The sequence below is a fragment of the Buceros rhinoceros genome, unplaced genomic scaffold, assembly GCF_000710305.1.
Source record: "Buceros rhinoceros silvestris isolate BGI_N320 unplaced genomic scaffold, ASM71030v1 scaffold30910, whole genome shotgun sequence".
Lineage (NCBI taxonomy): Eukaryota > Metazoa > Chordata > Aves > Bucerotiformes > Bucerotidae > Buceros > Buceros rhinoceros.
This window is the reverse complement of record NW_010391832.1, coordinates 1-17,370: the sequence shown is the minus strand read 5'-3', so window position 1 is coordinate 17,370 and position 17,370 is coordinate 1. Positions and strand designations below refer to the sequence as shown.

The following is a 17,370-nucleotide window of genomic DNA, read 5'->3' as shown; positions in this document are numbered from 1 at the left end:
AAAAAAAAAAAAAAAAAAAAAAATCTAGATACAGCTCCTCAAAGGTCATCTGTTAAAGGTCACGGTCCTAAGGCGAAATGCTGACCGTCAAAGACACTTCCACTCTACCGGCAGCCCAGAAGATAACGCATTACCGCTAAATTATACATCCAGATGCGTTTCTCACACAGATCACCCAAGTTCACAGACCTCACTCGACTCTTAGAAATAGCTTAAGGGGGAAAGCACGCCAAGTTTTTATATCCTAAGGCTAAACTTTCCAGAGGATCCTAAAGCGGAACACTTCAGTTCTGTGACTTTGGGGACAGCCTGACAGCTGCGAGTGCTCATGGTAACACACCTGGAGAAAGAGGCTGACCCCCTCCTCTTCCTCGGCAGAGCTGTGACACAGTGCTGGGCACACCCTCACCGACACGGAGTTCAAACGGCACCGTTTGAACTATCGACGGCTCCTGACTACGCTGCAGCTCTTTTAACCTCCTCTGAAAATCCCTCGCTTAGTCTCTGATGCTCTTACAGCACAAGGTTTACTGAGCAGTTTCAGGCAGGAAAGGAGCTCTAAGGAAAATGTTTCTTAGATGTTAAATAGATACAGTTTCTTTCATATCTTGTTTAGATCAGGTGTGACTTTTGGTTAATTCCAATTTGTGACTCCCGTTTCACTGCCAGAACCTGTCAATCTTCCTGGGAAAGACACCAGCTCAGCCTTCCCTGCAGTTACTCACTCGGATTTGGTGCTAGTGCGAAACACAAGTGCCTGCTACCTCTAGGTGCAAACATTCAGAACACCACTCACCTCCCTCCTTCTTTTGCAGTTTGCTATGCAAAAAACTTCGGCCCCAAAGGAATTGGGTTCGGTGGCCTCACTCAAGTGGAAAAAAAAGAGTGTGAATGAGAGGAGGTGGATGCAACGGACTCAACCCGCTGTTGATGCCACCAAGCGATAATTGTCAAGTAAAACGCTAACCACCACACCTTGCTAAGAACCTAGGGCATTGTTTAGTATTTTCCACCTTGCAGGAAAAAATTGGGAGCTTCTATCTTAAGAAATTCTTAGAACAGCTTAAGAAGGTACAGTGATAAAACACGATTGATGTTTGTTTTACAGTAAATAAAGACAAAACTCAAGGAACATTATTAATTGAAAATTGTTGCTTCTTTAACTCGTATTTACTGGAACTGCTACACTTTGGACGGGAATTTTAAAGGCTCAGCACACAGTCCCATTAAGACAGAGATACCTTATGGTTTGGGCTGTACGAGCCTCTGCTCAGAACATTACTGTCTGTATTTCTAACCATCTCCTAGTGGTGTTTTGAACATGTTGACATTTTGTGCTATGGCAAAGTAGATGTTAGTCACTTTTGAGGCAAGTAAAGAGGGTTTTAAGCTCCTTCTCTCAAAGGCAGGTATTTCTGAAGGAGAACGACATTTTCCTAGAATACAGCGTTGTTCGTTTCGTTATTGTATGTTTTCAAGCTACAATAAAGTACTGACATTGCTTCACATTCTTTCCCTGAATTTGCTTGTTCTTTCATGCTCTACGACACGGCAGATAAACACACTTCACATGGGGTGAATGAAATCCCCCATTTCTTAGCTACAAGATCTGCAATTCATTACACTACTTCTCTCTTGCCAGTTCTAGATGGTACTTAACTTGAATTTGCTGATCTTGGTCTGTTTCCCTGCTGGTTTTCATTACGACCTGCTTTGACTTACATTCAAAACCACGCTGCCGAGCTGGCCGCTCCAGACTGACACTGCAGCCTCTTCTTGGGAACACGGCTGGTGCTAACGACCACAGATCTACGCAGGCAGCGGGGAGCAATTCCCTCTTTTTACACACACCGCTATCTTCCATCACCGGATGGCCCATTTTCACACACTAACAGGGCACTTACACATGTAAAACGTAAGGCTTCTCCTCATGGTTTTGTGCTTACCTGTTCTTAAAATCCCCACTGGTCACCTATCCCATGAATCTATTCCGGTCTGCAAAAATACACTTTGAAGCACAAATGCTCTTACTTTATTACAAGTAAACCCTCCAAATACGATGCCTTAATTGCGAGTTCACAACAGAAGCAACAAAATTACAGGGTAATTGTAACATTAAATTTTTAAATGTGAACACTTCCCTTAATTTTCAAATGTAATTCTGTTTATCTGCAAATTAAAGCAAAGGGTACCAACATGGTTTTGAAATTCTGCCCTGGAAACTTACCTTGAAAAAATATATTCTTAGTCATCTCATTGCATAAAAGTTCAAATCCTTCCAGCTCAAACTATATAACACACAGACATACAGTGGCTGTGCTGTATGCTGTAGCTTATGCAAGACAGGTTTAGTATTTGAAACAATAATAAAAAACAAGCAACTCCAGAAGAATTTGTAAAAATTAACAAAATATCCACTTTTATTAAGGTTTCAGCTCAAGCGTTTTAGAAATTAAGCAACACTTCATACAGAATGAACACTTTTCTCCTTTGCCAGATGAAGAAGGTTGTATTGCTTGGTCCAGTCAACTACATTGGGTTTGAACATACCAAAGCACCTGCACTGAAAAAAGTCTGCAAGATTCTGGAAGCATCCAAGACTGAAAAGAAGAGAAATATCCATTAATAAGCTTCACAAAAGACGACTGCAAGCGTCAAACACACACACTCACCATGAGACAGTGCTTAGGAATAAGGCTGTCAGTGACAGGACACCCCAGAACAGCTCTCTATCGAGCACCTTTCCGCTGTCCAGCTTTTACAACTTGCATGGCATTAAGTCGCGAGAGCAGATTAAGTTCAATACAAATATTTAAAAGTTAGTGAGAGCTCGTCTGTTAAGACACAAGGAAACTCAAACTTCTAGTGTGACAGGGAAACCTTGGTTCTCATTTCTCTGTGGAGCTAAGTACTACAAGAGGAACCAGAAAGGGGCCAGTTCCTACTTTAACTGTCTCTCTGAACCTCTAGAAGAGACACAGACTGATGAACAAATGAAAGGACAACACCCCCTCGCCCCAGAACAGTGTCTCCTGACTAATGCCGTGGACTGATTCGGGCACATCTCTCCACACAGCCATGCGGAGAGAACCCCAGTAGCAGCAACACTGGCTGTTTGTTTCCTAGGGCAAGGGAAATTCTCCGCAAGAAAAATGAGGTCGGTTTTCTCCTCAACAGGAACGACTAGCACACCCAGAAATCCCCGCTTTTTGGCACGTAGGAAGCGGTGAAACAGATCAGTACTGAAAAGACAAGCACTTAAAATACACTACTCATTAATACTCACTTGTATGGAGTTCTCCTGAGCGAAACAGGATGCTTAGAAGATTTTCTCTGCATCAGGAGGTTCATTCTTTCATGCGAGGTCAATCCCAAGAACGCAATCTTACCGAGAGGAAAATGGAAGTAATGGTTAGAACATCTACAGCACGAATTACAATTCTGGCGATACCAAAAGATACTACTGAGAGGAGAGGGAGGGGAAGAGGTTGGTCATATCTAACAAGTCACTACTGCCATAATCAGTGACTGAAAAGGATGTTTTTAAAATGTCACTTGGACTAAAACAGAACCCAGCAAGCTGTAACGTTTAACGCTTCCACGGAGAAGCTTAACTGAGATGCTTAACACAGATTCAAATGACGCATCTTTCCCAAAAGCTGCTAAACAAGCTGTTTCCTCGATGTTTCAAGACAGCTCTTCTCAATTTTGTTTGCATAGCCAAGTTCTCCCTGAAAAAAAGCCTAAACAAGACATCTGACGGTCCTCATCAGGATAAAATCCAGGTCATATATTTTTATTGCAGCAACGGGAATTAAATCCAGTCCAACGACGCACTGCTGAGCTCTGCCATAGAACCTGCAGTTCAGGACTAACGGTGCTATGAAGCTTTCATGCCATTTTTGGGGCAGTAATACCAGTTCTGTTAGTCAAATCAGTTTTTTGCCTTTCAATACATCTTTTTATAGGATTGGAATTTCTGATGAGTAATAAATCCAGAATTTCCTTACAGGAATGATTTGCAGACTGTGATCCTACTTTCAACATGGGAATGCGGATACCTGTGACACTGAAAGGGCTGCCCAGAGACTGAAGGAAAGCACCTTCACGGACATTAATGAGTCAAGGATTTTTGATGATGTTTTGATGGGAGCAAATCATCTAGGGACAAGTTTTAACAGGATGATCCTTTCAGAGCGGAGCATGAACTGAAGCAAAATAATACCTGATAAAGCTGAACAGTTAGCGACAACGAAGCCCACGCAGTATGAAAACAGGCTACCGCAGAGATGTAGGAGACCCAGGGAGAACAGAGTGTTATCTGCGTGAAATACGTCCACGCTCCATCTTGATGGTAACTTGTTGCACAATGGTTTGTCCAATCTGTCCAGATGCATAATCAGTTAATTATGTTTTTAATAGAGGCCACTTAAGAACCGAACAAAGATTATTTGCACAGAATGCTTATTACACAGCAATGTGCTCTAGAAATACCATGTTTAATATATCGTGTTCCCACGTAGCTACGTGACTGCTTGCTATCCTGGCTGCCCCATCTCCACGCCGTGTTCCTCCCCGCAGGAGGAACATCCAAAGCACTGACTGGGCACTTTTTCAGAAGTTAACTACTGATATTGAAGCAAGTCATCCTCTCTCATGCTCAAGGCTTCTGAAATTTTGCTGCATGCTCATTTGTAATTTTAGGAACGAATTTAGCACTTATCTTAAACACCATCATCCACAAAAGACGACATTGTGGCTAATGCCAAGAAAGCAGTATTTTACCACCGTTAGATGTAAACTGGAATGTCCAGCTTCTGCGGACTTCTTAAAGAGATCCTTGAAGCCTACTATGTCTTTAACCTAGAAAAAACCTGAACCACTAAAAGCAGAGCAACTTTTTTTTTGACTCTATGTCAGAAGAGCAATAAAGAGGTTTTTCCTCCCACGTTCCTTCACACACAGGAAATGGAGAAAATAATACACTCTTCACGTACATAAGTCCACCACTAAAACACAGGAAAGCAACTCATGTTCACATGAGTGTCCTGTGTCCTCCTCTGCCATAGCTGGTCCACTTCTCTCTACGCTGCATATCGACTCATTTCAATATAAAGTAAATAAAATAAACTCCCTCTATATTTTCGTTAGAGGATTAGTACTATGATAACTCATCCTGAGGAATGACATTATAAGTGCTGCCCTCCGACAAATTTCTTAACTTTCCAAAGTAACAGTTTGGATTGTTTAATGAGACACCCATATCTCCTCTTTTCAAAGATATCACTACTATAAAAATTGAAAAAACTTTTGCAAGTGTTCAGTATAGATACTTCCAAATAATAAAATCAAGAAAGTCTTTGCAGTAATGTATTCATTTTCTGTTGCAGTAAAGAGTATCTAAACTAGAACCTGTAACTGAGACCTTCCTCCATGCAGCTTCCCCATTTCACCTGCAACAAAACCACTTTCTGATACTGTAGTTTCCAATGCACATCCCACTAGAGCTGTATCTCAGTTTCTGCTCAGCACAAATGCGATCAGATATGTGACCGAGGACTCAGATGCGATCTGTTTGCATGTCAAGATGGAATTACAAGACAACATCATAGCTGAAATACAGTATCATCTGTGCAGGTATAATTACACTCCCTGGAAATGAAATGCTAAAAAATAAAGATCATACAGAAGCATTCTTGAAAGCTAAATTAAAATAAATTCGTAGATACATACACAGAAGAGTTCCATAAAGCAGCCAGACACTGGTCATAGTTAGGAAAGACAGGAACAATAGGTAGTAACGATGGTTCCCCATGCCTGTATTTGAGGCAAGGAAAAAAAAGTTTGACATTTTAAAATCCAGCAGTATTTGCATTTCCCCTTAAGTTAACTGGAATAAAAAGAATCACAACCACTTCTTACTACCTCTGCTATCCTCCAGAGTTTGACAAGGCTGAACTTTCTCAACTTTCTCCTGTAAGCCATCCCCATTTATATAATAGAATTCGTTCTGATAGCGTCAGCCAGGATTTGTCTCTTCTCCAGACCATCCCTTCAGCTGTTTTAGCCAGATGAAGACTAATTATGCGACCACAACTCTCCCCATCCGCAGTACAACTGTCTCGTATGGCTGAAAAATCTACGCTATTCCATTTAATTGTTTGAGCTTTGTGTGCTTCCGAATTGCAAACACACGCACAAAACCCCCAGACCTCTGCCAGAGGAGCTGTTACACAAAGACATACCGTTATTTTTCTTTAAATTACAACCAATATTGCTCAAAGCTTTGAAACAATGCATCAGAAGGCTGCCTCACCACCTTGTGAACAGCAAATGCTGTAAAAATATTTGCAAGCATGTAACATTACAAAAAGCTCTTGGCAAAAGAATATGCTCAAAATATATTGCTACCGATGTAAAGCTAACCTCTCCAGCTTGCGCATCACCAGCAGTGAGACGGAAAGGAAGAAAGAGGGAGTTTCTCAAACAAAACAAGAACATAAGCAGCACCCTACGGGGTTACCTCGGCGCCCCAGCTGCTCTGCTTACCGGCTCAACAGCGACAATAGGCAGCACTAGTTCAGGAGGACAAATGAGCCCGGCCACGTCCTAGGGCTCATTCTCCTCATCCTCAGCTACCGCATTAAAATGTCAGAGTGCGCACACTTGTCTAGTTCTCTCAGCATCTACTTTTGGATGCAGTGTTAAGAGGTTGTCTCAGCCCTTTCTGAACCTTCTGATACTGCCTGGATCTGCAAATCCTTACAGCAGCAAGTTCCACAGTTTCACTACCTGCCACATAAAGACATTTTTTCTTTACCAACTGCTGTTCTCACCGAGCCTCCCCTAGTTCCAGTATGATGTGCCTGGCAAACAACAGCCCTGCATTCACTTTGGCCATCATCTTCATTGCCTTTTTTTTTTTTTTTTGAAGTCTCAATCATATCCCTTGTGGTCCTCCTTTCGAAAGAAAACAGTCTCAGACATTTTGGTCTCTACTCTCAAGGTGACCACTCCATCCTTTTCACCATCTTAGCTGCCTTTCTCTGCCATCTGACCCATTTCCCTCTGGCACCCATCAGCAATCCCTTCAGCTGTGTATTCTTACATCAGATGTGCTCTCTCTCTGAGGAGAGAAATGTTACTGCTGCAACTGTTTAATGGTGTTTTCAAATCTGATAAACACTCTCACCTATGCACTGTCCAATCCACAGCGAATGCTGATCGTATCTGGCTACGCAGGAATCACAAGCAAGGCAATGCACAGATCTCAGCGGCTTCCTTACCTAGGTGATGATGAAGGAAAAGAACAGTCACAGCAAAAGCACCGACTTTGCTCAAGGTTTAGAGCATCACTTCATGGGCACCACCATATTTGGTACGATTACCATATAACTTACAATACAGAACACAGATGGAACTGTACGTCTTAATTTTTAAACACAAAAGGATGCAAATAATAACAACAATCATAATCATAAAGCTGTTTGATGAAGGTTAAAGTCCAAGGATCTTCAAATATCTTTTGTCACCATAAATAAAAGAATAAGTAATACAGATCAGGCTGTGCACATAACACTTGCATGACAAGCAATGAGGATAAAGTTTTTTATAGCAGCATTGAGCAGAAGCCAGGTTAAATAAAGAAAACAAATACCAAAGCCTCACTTACAAGACACGACGTGCAAAACGTTCTGAAGTCCAGGCAGCCTGCTTCTGCAAGAGCTACAATGTTCTGAAAGGCAAAACAGTTCATGCTCGCATTTGGATTGCATTTTCAGAGGGATCTATGAAGATTTTTATATTTGCAGTTCATAAGCATTCGACAAGCACCAAGAGGAATATGTGAGAGACACAGACTAACGCAACTTCATCCATGCAAGATCATTCACAAAAGTGTCTCTACATTGCCAAAATTAATAACACGAATGAAATAGTTTTAAAACTAAGATGGTATTGAGATACAAGATACTCTCATGGAGTCAGTCAGACTTCAGGGATGAGGAGCGCTGCTCTGTTTACTGTTCAAGCACTCGATAGACAATGTTCACTAATCCTGTAGCAACAAGTTAAAACTGCAGTTTATTCTCCCCATCAACTGGAAGACATACAACCTTGTGAAGGGCAAAGAGATCACAAACAAAACACTTTCCTTAATCCACAGGCTGGGGAGACCAAATACTAATTATTATACGTGTCCTCAAAGCATCCATACAATATTTAAGCCCTTTCTAGCCTGTGGTATGCACATGGAGAGCTGTAGGAAAGCACTGGCAGTGTCTCTTTCTAACCTTAAGACAACTGGAGTAGAAATCATACACGATTTCTATTTATTAAGCGAAGATCTATGTGAATTGATACCACAGATAACATCAGTGGGGTGGGTCTGTACCACGTTTGGCCAAGCTGACATTTCAGTGAGAAGACAGGCAAGGAAATTATGGCAGGATGAAGATAAGGAAACAAGAAGAAGAAATTATCTACGATCCATGTTGCTCAATGGCAGAGCTAAAAACTCTTATACAGACTATTTAACTGCTTTCAAATTTAATAAAGCTGGACATGATGATAAAAAATCAAGTAGAATACTCGTGTGTTGCATCAGGTTAGCGCTTCCATTTGTTTCACCTACCTCTTTTCTTTCTTTTTCTGAAGTCTTAATGTATCCAGGGTCAGCTCTCCAAGTTTCGTAGAAAAAATAAAGAAGACCCACCACACTGAACATGGCAGGGATCTTGAGAATTGTATTGGTCACATGTAATATTCAGGTTAAGGAATATACTCTTACATATATTCTCATATTGCTGCTACTTGTCAGAAAAATATTCTAAAATTAGTGTATGTTATTTTACAAGCATGCCAAAAACAAAAAGACTGACTTTCACTTTTACAGTAGGGTCCTCTCTGTCCTTCAGAGGCCATTACATCAGAGCACCTGAATATTCTGTTCAGCTTCAGCACTGGAGAAAAGACTTTTACAACTGTATAAACCCACACCACGATGCAGCTCCATCGTCCTCGCTAGCGAAGTACAGACTTCTGCCTTTGAATATTGAACTGATAAAAAATGAATTCAATTTCTTTCTTCCCCTCTGAAGTAATTCTATTTTATTTAAACACCAGACATGCACAGTTACTAAGCTTCCAGCAGCTGTGAGATTGGTTTGCCTGCTGCACACACCCTTAAGTCATCACACCGACTGCAGATCCTCTCTCGTGTATAATACTAATTTGTCATTACTTTTTATATATTGTTATTTGCTGCAGCTTCTCTAGCAGACAATTATTATTATGCATGAGGGAGGATATACAGTCATTAGGAAAAGGACTTTTACACTGTGGACTAAAATGATCTGTACATCAGGTGAAAGGGGTAGAAAAACATGACAAGATTCCCTATCTCCATACAGCAAGGGCAGAAGGTGGCATGGGACAAGTTTTATACTAATTAAATGCACACATTGAACTTAAGAGCTCAGGCTCCTAAAGAACAGTCCATGATGCGACCAAGGAGCAACCAGAGCATCCAAGCCTGGATTCCATCTCCAGTGACCAGTCAGCCACACCACAAACCCCAGAGTGTGAGTAACTCTTGAAAACCACACACTGCAGCCTCCAGGTTGTTTCATCTTACACAATAAAAATGCTGCAAAGTAGCTCTAATTAAAATCAAGATAATAAATTATGAAATACTGGTGTTGTCTATTACCAGTCTTATAGATGTGTTTGTTACAACACAGCTGCAGGGTGCACTTAGGTAAGTCAAAATGATTCCCCGCGGATACTGCTGGTCTATTGGAACTTCCATTGTTTTATGGAGCCCAGCGAAGTCCTTAAAATAGAATGGCTGGATTTTCACTCAGACATAAGTACACTAACTAAAATACTGAACACTTATAACACCCAGATCTGCCAGCAGTTCCAGAAGGAAGAGACAGTAATGAGAAAAGGGGTTGGATAGTGAAACTACCCATTAGCCCATCACCCCAAGTGATGGTTACACCTCAGAGAGCAGAGCTCTCTGAGCTACGCTCAACGTCTTCAAAGCATCTGACTCAAACGCCTATCATGGGAATTTCTGTTCTTTTCATTTAGATGATGCCAAGAAAACCTTAAAACTTCGAGGCAACACTGAACATCATGATTTCCATGTAGACAAGCATATGCATGTATCCCCGGCAGGAATATACTTGATCAGTTCATCAAAGCTAATCCTGATAATTCTATTAAGGATTATCTAATTGGGAACAGTACAAAAGAAAATGCCTCTTAAAGGATGAAGTAATTAAAAACTAATTAAAAATTGTGTAGCACCATATTATAGCTGGTTTCGTAGAAAATTATTTACAGTTCTAAGTACCTCCCTAAAGGCCTTTTCACAGAACTTAATCAATAACCAAAGAAATACCCCCTGGATAACAAAAGAGCAGGGCACTGAAAAGCCAGGGTAAACCGCTGGAATGTTTTTGGACTCCTCAGTGCAAAGCCTCTTTGAAGAGAATAAACATTAACGCCCTGGACACAGAGGATGCAGCGTAACATGTGAGTAAAGGTAGACTGGAAGATCTGTTTTGGAGGGACATGACAAAACTGGTTCTGTGTTTTTGTGGAAGGTGGTGCTGCTGTTTTTAAAAGCAGAAGCACCACCATCACTAAGTGTCAAACCCCTGTCACGTCAGAAAGAAGAGCTGCTCTGAACATGACTATTAATGTGCGCGCTACCTGCTTATACCACATGCCAAAAGACATCACTGTGTGAGAGCCTCAGCGAGGAAGCTTAAAGAGCCACACGGGGATGGTAACCGAGACAACTGGGGTTGCCACAAAGATGTTTTTCATCTTGATATTCCAGTAATGTAAGAAATAGTTCAGAATTGCACACAAATTACTGCTAAAGACAAACGAAGGTACAGATTTTTAGTCTGTATATAACTTCAGATTAAGCTCAAAGTTATTTCACCCTGCCCAACGTGAGTAAATCCATCTTACCAGGCGGCAACACTCACGCATAATTACCCGGACTGCTCACTACTACTTGCTTGACCAGGCTCGGGTTTATTAGGAATGTAAGGAAAATTCTATTGCATTTCTTGAGAATAAAGGATATCGGGCAGGAACCAGAAAAAACAGGTCACAGACATCCAGAAAACTGAACTCAGCAGAAATGCTGTGGGAAGATACCTCAGATTTTTGAGCCCCACACATTGCCTGAAAGAATACGGAAAGAAAAATGTATTTAAAAAAAAAATCTTAAAAATCTAACTCCACAGAGTAAAAATTACCTGTTCATTCAAGCTCATTCCATGTCACAAATGCTAAAGTTGAGCTAAGGCACTATCCTGAGCACTGCACAGGTATCTCCGTGTCCACCAGCTACAGACCTTCAGGAACACTTTTTTTATCACTACAATTAGTTAACAGACTGCGTAAACACTTCAGTGGTTTTTCAAACTTTCACTACTATTTTGCACACCTAAAGACATTCCATTTCTACAGTCATTCTACAAAGTACATACACTTAAATCCTTCAGGCACTCTGCAACCATTCCTCGGGAGGTAGTTTCTATGTTAAGCGAAACCAACCTCTGAAAAAACAACCGCATTCGGTACCTTACTCGGTGTCTGTAACAAATAACGACAGGCACAGGGAGAAAAGGCCACAAACCTCACAAACAGAGCCATCCCAAACAGCAGGAAGACAAGCAGACCTCCTTTCAGAAGCCAGGAATCAGAACTTAAGTTCATTACGTATCCTACAGCCCACATGAACGTCAAGGAGGATGCCAACAGCAGGAAGATCTATTAAAATTATTATTGTTAAAATACAACAAAGTATTCAAGGGGGACTTACTTCAAAAGTGCTCAGATAATGTCATGACAAGTGCTGAAAGACTCCAGGTAGGCAAGACAGTGACACGCGAACACACCAAGGGTGCAGGGGACACAACACAGAAACCCCCACCCAGACCACTGCTACATGCTTTTAGAGTTTTCATTTTGTACACCCCATTTCAGAAATCCTAGAAGATCCTCGTGTTAAAAACAGTTAATACTATTCTAAACACATAGGTAATTACTGATGAAATTACCTCGTATTTCTCTACTATTTGCAGTAACCTGTTATTTCTTCTGCTTCTCATTCTTTCCTCCTCTTTCAGCATGAAAACAATGAAGCGATTCTGACTTTGATAAGCAAGGTCAAGCGGTGTCTCTCCCTTTAACAACAGAAATATTTATTTCTTCATGCACTTAACACATAAATGTTTTCATTTTTAATAAACAGCTAAACAAGAATTAACAGCTACAACAAGAATAACTTCGCAGTTCCTCCCCCCCGCCTCCCCTTTTTTTACTTTATGACAAGCGTAAGCTAAATTCAGAGTTTTAACATGCTTAATCCAGGGATGTGTAGTTCTGAAAACTGACCCTTGCAGCCGGACCGCATCCACCCGAGTTATCTGCTGGACTGTCTCCAATAACCTGAATCACTAAACTGTCTGCTAGACTATTACGTGCTTACTGAAAGGGAAGGATCCTTGTTGATGTTAACTTTTTGAAACCAAACAGCAGTAGCCTAAGAGCTCCAGATGTGAATAAAAAGAAGTGGCAGATGGAAAAGCTGCAAAGAGCCTGAATGACGACGCTGTACAAACACAGCTATAGCCAGAGGAATCGAGGCTTCCCACACGTGTACTTCTTACTATCAGTTTTTACCAATACTGGGACTTTTACATGTGACTGGCCCTTTGGAATGTACGAGCCGGCACTGTCAAACACCGGTTTTCACAGGCTGACACACACATCTTTTCTCACTGGAAACCAAGATACTGTTATTTTTAAAAGTCTGGCCAAAGTCATTACTCCTCATGACAATGTTTTGAAGTAGAAGACAGCCAATTTAAAAAAAGAAAAAAGGATCTGCCAAGGCCCCAGTGATACTCAGAGTGACTGGAAGGCTCAGCTGTTCATTACACGAGTAGCCCAGAGATGCTCTATTCATTCTTTGTGTCACCCCACAACAATGGCAGGAAAGCCTTTTAGCAAAGGCTGAGAACGCCCACTCTTCATCAACCCCCGTTCCAAAGGGTGTCCGAAGGGGAGAGGACTCAAGCTCTTCCTTTTCGTTCGTGTCACACATTCATGCCACATGGAAGGAAGTATCACAAAGGAAATGGTACCTTGGCATTTTTTATGTCCAGGCTAGCACCAGCTTCCAGCAACAGATCCACTGCACTAGTATTTCCCGACGTTATTGCCCAGTGCAGGGCAGTATTCTTTTGAACACTGTCTACAGCATTGAGAGAGGGGTTAAACTTTAAGAGAAACCTCGTGGGTTCCGGTCTAGATGAAAATAAAGTATAAAAGTTAACAAACAGAAGACAATCTACACTGCGAGATTAAACTTTTGAACACCTTACAAAGCCCGCCGCTCCCATCTGCCCTGAAGGCTTTTCTACAGGCTACCTTATTTTACCATTGTAACAAACCGGAGGTGTACACACAAAACACATCTTTCTCCAACACTCTGTATGATAAGCTTACATCTCCACATTTTATTTGTTCTAAATGCACTTTACTGTGTCCACTTCCATTTATTTGCATTTAAGGGAAAGCACAATAAGGCTGCAGCCAGCTGAGCCAGAAACATAAACTTCTTTAAGAAATTCTTTTGAATTTCTTTGCTGTAACCAGTTCACTACTTCGTAACTCCTGACCTCTGAAACTCTGCATATTTAGTACAACTAAACAAGAAAGGAATGTGCGTTTAACTAAACATTTTCCTAAGAAAAACTTCACCTCGCCTCCTCTCCGGTACAATAAAATAGTTCTTCTGAAGTCATTCACTACTTACCCAAACACTTTTTGTGCTGATAACATTAGAGGTGTTTGTCCACTGAAGTCTGTTGCATCTATGTTCTAAGAAAAAGACGACAAGCAAGTGATTACCAGTGATTTCAGGAAATACAACCTACAGATCAGGGGGTCAGATTCAGAGCTATACAGCTGGCTGAGCTTCACTAACAGAAACAAAATGGAAAGAAACCAAATTACAACAGCCAAGAAGCCACCACTCATTTACACGCGTCTTCCCCCTCTATGAGTCCTGCATGTGATTCCTTTTGGTATATGCTCAGAATATTTTTAAGGAAACCGTGTTAACCCTATTTCTTGTCCTTTTTTGTGTAGAAGTACTATAAAATGTACCCTGGAAAGCAATGTTAATTATTTTCCCGGTGTAAACAGGTACCTAACAGAATGTCCAAATAGACAAAACTATTTATTATAACTATAAAAAAGGGTTGACTATGTATCTCAATGCATAATTAAACATCTAACTTGTGTTACCCAGCAGTTTTCCTTCTTCCTCCCAATGGTTTCCTTCTTCCCTGACTTCACCCATCATTACACTGGAAGAGACGTACTTAAAAGAAATGTTTAATCACTTGGATGTCTTAGAAGAAGACAAGTAGGCTAAAAAAAACCTTTAAGTTTGTGACATATGTCATCTATACCACCATTCTAGAAGTCATTCTATTAAAGAGAGCTCCATGAGCAAGAAAACAAACTTACCAAATCTTTTAAATCTCAAAATGCAGTGTTTCAAAGAAACAGTCTGGATCCTGTAAGAACTCTCCTCTTATTTTTATTAGCAAATTGTTACACTTTCCATTAGCTGTGCTTAGGCCTAAGCTAAGCAGACATCAACTACAGTGGATACAATATAAAACTACAGAAAATACAGACATTTCTAACAAAAAATTCAGACCTAGTCGGAGTACTCTTCTGTACGCTTCGAGTGATGGATAACTGCACAGACTATTAGTTACATATTTGTAACCCAATAGTAAACACCTCATGATGCATACACTCCATACGCTGCTTTTTGTCATCAGATTTAAAAGCTAATTGTTACTCACACAGCACCACAAATCTGCATGGCACTAACAACTCTCCTCAAGCACTGAGTTGTGAGTGAGTGTGTGTGCGGGGGGGGATGACAAGAACAGGGGAGAGTATGAACTACACATATACATAAATAAAAACAATCTAAGTTTCTCTGAACTTAGGGCAGAAGGAAAGAGGTGTCAAAAACCTGCTTAAGGCCTAGAAAACAAACCAGTTAAATCTGAAATGCATCGTATGCGCGGGCAGCTACTCGTAAGGCTTGGGACACGAACAACATACCTGGCCTTTGGATACGAGGTACGCGACGATGGGCACGTGTTGGAACAGCACTGCTAAGTGAATGCTGCTGAATCCCTCCCCGTCTATAAGACTGGGATCCGCTCCACATTTCAACAGTAACACGACCATAGGGAGGTGTCCTTGTCTGTAAGGAGATTGGAAATGAGACTACAGAGATGACAAAAAAACTGGATATTTTAATTAAAACATTGCCTTAATTCTCTCAGATATCCATATCCCTCAAAAAAAAATTTAATCAGGAAATTACTTTTTTAATTTAGAATTTTGTATTAGAAAATGATATTAACTATATACCTTGATAAGTTACTCCAGGGAAATAAGGTATCAATTTAGAATACAATGGTTATTCTACAGGAAGTTCTTCCGCCAGCAGTCTCTCTCAGAAGTACCCACCTTTGTTCAGCAGACAATTAAAATAGCCCAGAATAAAGCACTGCTCTTCCAGTGTGAGAATTTGCACCTCTCTCCACAGGCCTCCAAACAACAAGGTGTTGTCCAGATGACTAAACCACAGATACACACAAAACACAACTCTGTGGCCTGTCAGGATGCCAGGAACCAGAGAACAGATTTCAGTGTCATTGTGGACGCGCTGTGAAATTCCTTCTGCCTCAGTAAAATAAACACTCCACAGAACGGGGTTTAAGGTGACCGCCGCTGCAGTGCACAAAACACTGCTACGACTGTTGATACTAACAGGTTTACTACGAGTAGTTGCAAGCTGCTTTACCTTATGGCCCAGTGAAGGGGAGTTGAATTCAAATCTCCACCGAGCTGATCCACTATGGCACCTTTGGAAATATAGTACCTGTGTAACAGCAATGCAGTAAGGTGAAGAGGAGACAGGATAAGATATTAAAACATTATACCAAGGATTACATAGCTCTAGTACTAAATAGGTGATAATTAAAAAAAAAAAATCAATAGGAAAGCAAATGGACAAAAGTATTTTTGCAGTAAAGGATGCTGTTTTGAGAAAATGTTTGAGGAAAAAATATAGTACTAGCAAGGCACTCACAAAATCAGCTTTAATCCGTGTTAAACAAGGAAAAATAAACCCACGAAAACCTCATGATTTAAGGTACTACATGATTTCACCCAGAAAGAAACCCTGGTAACTTTACATCTCGGTGACATTTTCATAAAGGTAATTGGGTTAAAACTGAATTTTATGCTTTTGTTCTCAGGCAGCATGTTGTTTTGAGGTACAACAGCAAGAAAGTGATTGTAAATAGAAGTGGCAGAATACTTGTGTTACTTTCACAAGGACTCTAGGACTTACCTAACCAGCTCCTGCCTGTTGTTTATCGCTGCCCAGTGAAGGAGAGTCACATTTTCTTTGTCTGGCTGTCGAACATCATATCCTGCTTCCACCAGCTCTTTGCATCGCTCTACTATTCCATACCTTAAATGAGAGAAGAAAAAAAACATTTATTTGTTTTCTGTTCGTTTATTAAGTATCCTCCAGCGCAGAGACAGGCACACACTACAGAAATCCTCAGCATCACCCAGCAGCTCCCACATGAGCAAATTCCACGTTGCATTCAACACGAGTCTTGCAAAACGAGTTGGGCTGAGCCTTGACGAGCAGAATTTTCTACCTAACAAACCTGCTTTGACAGGCTTTTGAAACGCCATAGTTTATGATAAAAACACTTACAACGGTACCGTTAAGTGAGTTCTCCTCTTTCAGTATGGGGAGAAAATGGACCTGTAAAACTTCCCTTTGTAAAACACCCACCCTGGCTCACCGCGGGGGTGGGGGGACGCTCCCGTCTGCTTCTGTGCTTTGCACGCAGAGAACACACACTTACTGTGTCGCCTTGACAATGTCGCAGGTGCTGGGGTCTTCAACAATCGGATACGGTCCCGGTAGCACCGAGAGATCCTTCTCCCCGCGGGCGATGGGACAGTTGTGCGGGTGAGGTCGGTGAGGCCCATGGCAATGGTTTTTACACTGCTGGTTAACAAAACACCCATCAACGAGCATTGTTCATACACCACCCCTCCCTCTCCGCCCCACGCACAAGCTAGACTTGTCAAGTCCCATTAACACAAAGAAGGAAGTTAATTCAAAGTCCAGTTAAAACCACCTGACGAGAGACTAACGCTTTTCCCCGGCGCGGGAGGACGGCGGGGACGCGGTTAAGGTCCGCCAGGCCC

At 41.3% G+C, this 17,370-nt stretch overlaps 2 protein-coding genes across 2 annotated transcripts in view; one reads left to right on the top strand and one right to left on the bottom strand.

Moving 5' to 3' along the window:
* The window catches only part of CSRP3 (cysteine and glycine-rich protein 3 (cardiac LIM protein)), a 6,568-nt gene extending 5,556 nt beyond the window's left edge, over nucleotides 1-1,012 (top strand). Inside the window, exon 5 of the mRNA XM_010143150.1 lies at nucleotides 816-1,012. Within this exon, the coding sequence (XP_010141452.1) occupies nucleotides 816-895 (80 nt within the window). The 3' untranslated portion in view covers nucleotides 896-1,012. The remainder of the gene's footprint in view (nucleotides 1-815) is intronic.
* A 1,452-nt stretch (nucleotides 1,013-2,464) lies between these two features.
* ZDHHC13 (zinc finger, DHHC-type containing 13) lies at nucleotides 2,465-17,158 on the bottom strand. The gene is made up of 16 exons (XM_010143138.1): nucleotides 17,022-17,158; nucleotides 16,490-16,612; nucleotides 15,938-16,015; nucleotides 15,187-15,331; nucleotides 13,853-13,917; nucleotides 13,179-13,341; nucleotides 12,090-12,215; nucleotides 11,666-11,799; nucleotides 11,108-11,208; nucleotides 8,633-8,757; nucleotides 7,673-7,735; nucleotides 7,193-7,286; nucleotides 5,734-5,817; nucleotides 4,226-4,383; nucleotides 3,287-3,384; nucleotides 2,465-2,600 (listed from the first exon to the last, which is right to left on the bottom strand). The coding sequence occupies exons 4-16, from the start codon at nucleotides 15,313-15,315 to the stop codon at nucleotides 2,465-2,467; spliced, it is 1,476 nt and encodes a 491-aa protein (XP_010141440.1). The 5' UTR covers nucleotides 15,316-15,331; nucleotides 15,938-16,015; nucleotides 16,490-16,612; nucleotides 17,022-17,158.
* Between the last annotated feature and the right edge of the window lie 212 nt (nucleotides 17,159-17,370).